Raw genomic sequence first — 3349 nt, forward strand, 5'->3', positions numbered from 1 at the left:
TGTCTGTATTAAAATACAAAGAAAAATTTCCTGTTGGGAACAGTAAGTAATAGACTCTCTTTTGTATTGGTACTAACAGCACTGCAAGTTCAGTTTTCCAAACAGACCACAGTGTTCTTGAGGAATGAATTTCACCACTGTCATTCTGAACCTCAGCCTAAAAAACAAAGAGGTCAAAGACAATAGTACTGTGCATCCTAGCAATATTCCAGCATCATTACACTGGCTTACTGCAGCGTGTCCCATCAGGTGTGGGTTATATCTGGACACTGCTTGGTGACGGTAAGCTCACAGGGCTTCCTATTGTGTTTGAGAAGGCCATGATTGCATTGGAGCCCTTGGAGTTCTTGTTCATACCCAGGATGTCCACACTGGTTTGCTCTGGCTCGGTTTTCCTGAAGATGTTTTTCATGGTTGACTGGAAGTTATTGGTGACAAAACAGTAGACAATGGGGTCCATGCAGCTGTTGAGGCTACTCAGAGTCACTGTCACATGGTAGACAAGGAGGCTGACATCATGGGGCATGTCTGGGTTGATGGAGATTGCTACCTGTCGCACGTGAAAAGGAGTGAAGCAGATCATGAAGATAATGAGGACGGTGATGAGGAGTTGCACAGCTCTCATTCTCCTCTCCCGACTCTGGTGCATGAGGCTGGGCTTGGACAGAGCACACATAATCCTGGTGGTGAAGAAGATGATTATGATGAGGGGGAAGAAGTATTCGCAGACCATCAGGACCAGAATCTTGGCAAGGCAGCATTCAGCAAACTGTATTGCCATGGTCAGGATGGAGAAAGTCACCACAGTGGCAAAGATCCAAATGAAGACACAGATCCCCTTGGCACAGGTGGGGTTCCTCCATTTACGTGAGGCCTCCACCTGTACAATTGCCAGATAGCGGTCAACACAGATGCATGTCAAGAAGAGGATGCTGCAGTACATGTTGACAAAGTAACCAAAGATATGAACCAAGGAACAATTCAGGCAGTCCCCTGCACTATAGAACATGATGATCCGGACAGGCAAGGAAAAGCCCACTAAAAGATCAGTAACAATCAAGTTGATGGTGTAAATAACAGAGGTGGTTTTTGTCTTGGTACGGAAGCAGAAGACATACAGTGCCAAGCTGTTCAGCACAACACCCACCAGGAAAATAACAGCATTAACTACCATCAGGGCAATCCACAGGTTGTAAAATTCTGTGTACAGTTCTTTGTCGGGGTGGATGAACTTGGAGAACAAGTAGATGCTGGAGTTGGGTTGCTGAGTGGAGTTGATAGAGTCAAGGGCCGGCAGATGGGTGGAGGAAGTCGGCATGGTCACTGACTTGCCAGCGATCTGGAAGAAAAGAAACAGAGGTATATTGATGGTTATGCCAGCATTCCTTAGGCCTCAAAATATTGTCACCTAAGAACATTTTAACCAACCTATTTGTACATCTTCAGTAGTTGTATATATTGCTGTGCTCTCTGAGCACTCATCTCTCAATATGGGATTTCTAAGAATCGCTAGGAAAATACCTGAGTTTGTAATTACTGTCTTCCAGTGGTTCCAGATGCATGTTTTGGAGAAGACACACCATCACCACTTCAAGCTTCCCTTCCTCTGCCCTGTGCAAAAGTGGTTTTAAGGCCTGAGCAAGAACAGAGAAGTGAACTATGCTGAGGGGAGCAAAGGAAAAGTGGAAGTGAGGGGGACCTACACATGGTCGTGTTAGAGCCAGCCACGTGGCAAATGGCCCAGAGAAATAGACAGAGTTGATGAGTCCAAGTAGAGTGTATTGATGCTCATGGAGGGCACAGGCCATCTTCTGCTGTGACTAGGACGGTCAGGCCAATATGAGGCTCCCACCAAGTCTTGTTTCCTGAATGTGGCACTTATTCTTTTGAGTCCTTCCTCCATTTGAGCAGCTTCCTCCTGACTGGAGGCTCTGCCTGCCCTGCCATGGGAGCAGGATAGTGCTGGCAGCTAGAAGACATTGATCCTATTCGAGAGTTACATGCAGCAGTATTTTCAGGAACTGTAAGACCCCTAAAATCAAAGGATGGCTGAATTTTCCAGGAAAGGACAAGCAGGTTGTGTGGCATCTTCTAGAGATCTGCACTCACAGCAACAGCAGCCGAGAGATTTCAAACCAAGGGCGTCAGCTGCTACTCCTGCCAGGATTTGACAGTTTAATTTGCAAATCATTCCTGACTTACACACTATTTTAAACTGATTTGTATATTAAAAAGATAAAAAAGAGCCCAATATATACAGAGACTTGGCTGGTTTCAATAAAAATAAATGGTTGAAAAATGTCTGGAATATCTCAAAGAGGCTGAGCAGGACTTTGAGGTTAAAAAAATCAGCTTGAATCAGCAGAGAATGATGTTGAAAGACTTGAGTTATGAGGGTTTGAAATCCCTGCTACCAAAGAGCCAAGTGCGGAAGGGCTAGGAGGCAAGGAGCTGCAAACACATCTTCCAGTGCTCACAGGAACCACAGTACGCCTGGGCTCTGTGTCTCAATGAGAAAGGCTTGAATTGCTAAGGGGGTCTGGATATCCATCCCACCTAGGCATGCCCCATCTTCTGGCAGCTGGCTTTCTGCCTGCACTAGTGCTTTTTGCTGCTTATGGGAATCAGGAGGATGGACTGAAGGTGTCCTATTGCCTGTGAGATGCTTCAAGGTGTTGGTGTCCATGTACAAAGCAGAGGAGTAAGCCACCTAGGTCAGAAGCCTTCCAGTGAAAAGTGGATCCTCAGGAGAGTTCCTGCTGGTCAAAAGCAAATGTTTTGCAAGGACAGTCCTAACTGGGTCCAGAGAACATCACAGCAGCTCTGAGCCTGCCTGACAGGTGCCAAAGCCTTTTCCTCCTCAGCCACCAAAAGCTTTCTTGTTGGGCTAATGAACTGCAAATCCTTGCTGGCTGTAACTCTTAAGCTCTTGAATGCCTTCACACCTCCTGACAAAAGCAGAATTCTTCCAGCTCTCTGGAATAAAGAGCTGGGGAACTGAGATTTAGGAGAAAAGATTCCCAAGTCTCTGTACATTTGCTGGACACAGCACTCCTGATGTGTCTCAGCAGTGCTGAGCAGAGGGGAAGGATCACCTCCCTCAGCCTACTGGCAATGCTCCTCCTAAGGCAACCCAGGAGGCTGTTGGCCTTCTTTCTCACAAGGGTGCATTGCTGGCTCATGTGCAACTTGATGTCTACCAGGACCCCCAAGTCCTCTGCAAAGACACTTTCCAGCTGGTTAGCCTCAGGCTGTACTGGTGCATTCCTCCCATTCTGGTAAAGCCTCTGCTGGACCCTCTCCTGTCTTTTAACATTCCCCTGAACAGAGCGCTCCCAAACTGGACACC

General features: G+C 46.8%; 1 protein-coding gene across 1 annotated transcript; it reads right to left on the bottom strand.

The window, feature by feature from the left end:
* Positions 1 to 256: 256 nt before the first annotated feature.
* GPR20 (G protein-coupled receptor 20) lies at positions 257 to 1318 on the bottom strand. Its single transcript, XM_068397132.1, has one exon. It carries the CDS (start codon positions 1316 to 1318, stop codon positions 257 to 259), a length of 1062 nt encoding a protein of 353 aa, XP_068253233.1.
* Positions 1319 to 3349: the final 2031 nt, after the last annotated feature.

Source organism: Nyctibius grandis, chromosome 3 (genome assembly GCF_013368605.1).
Source record: "Nyctibius grandis isolate bNycGra1 chromosome 3, bNycGra1.pri, whole genome shotgun sequence".
In the NCBI taxonomy this organism is placed as follows: Eukaryota; Metazoa; Chordata; class Aves; order Nyctibiiformes; family Nyctibiidae; genus Nyctibius; species Nyctibius grandis.

Coding starts and splice junctions, on each gene's coding strand:
- GPR20 (XM_068397132.1), bottom strand. CDS start 1,318: ATGCCGACTTCCTCCACCCATCTGCCGGCCCTTGACTCTATCAACTCC.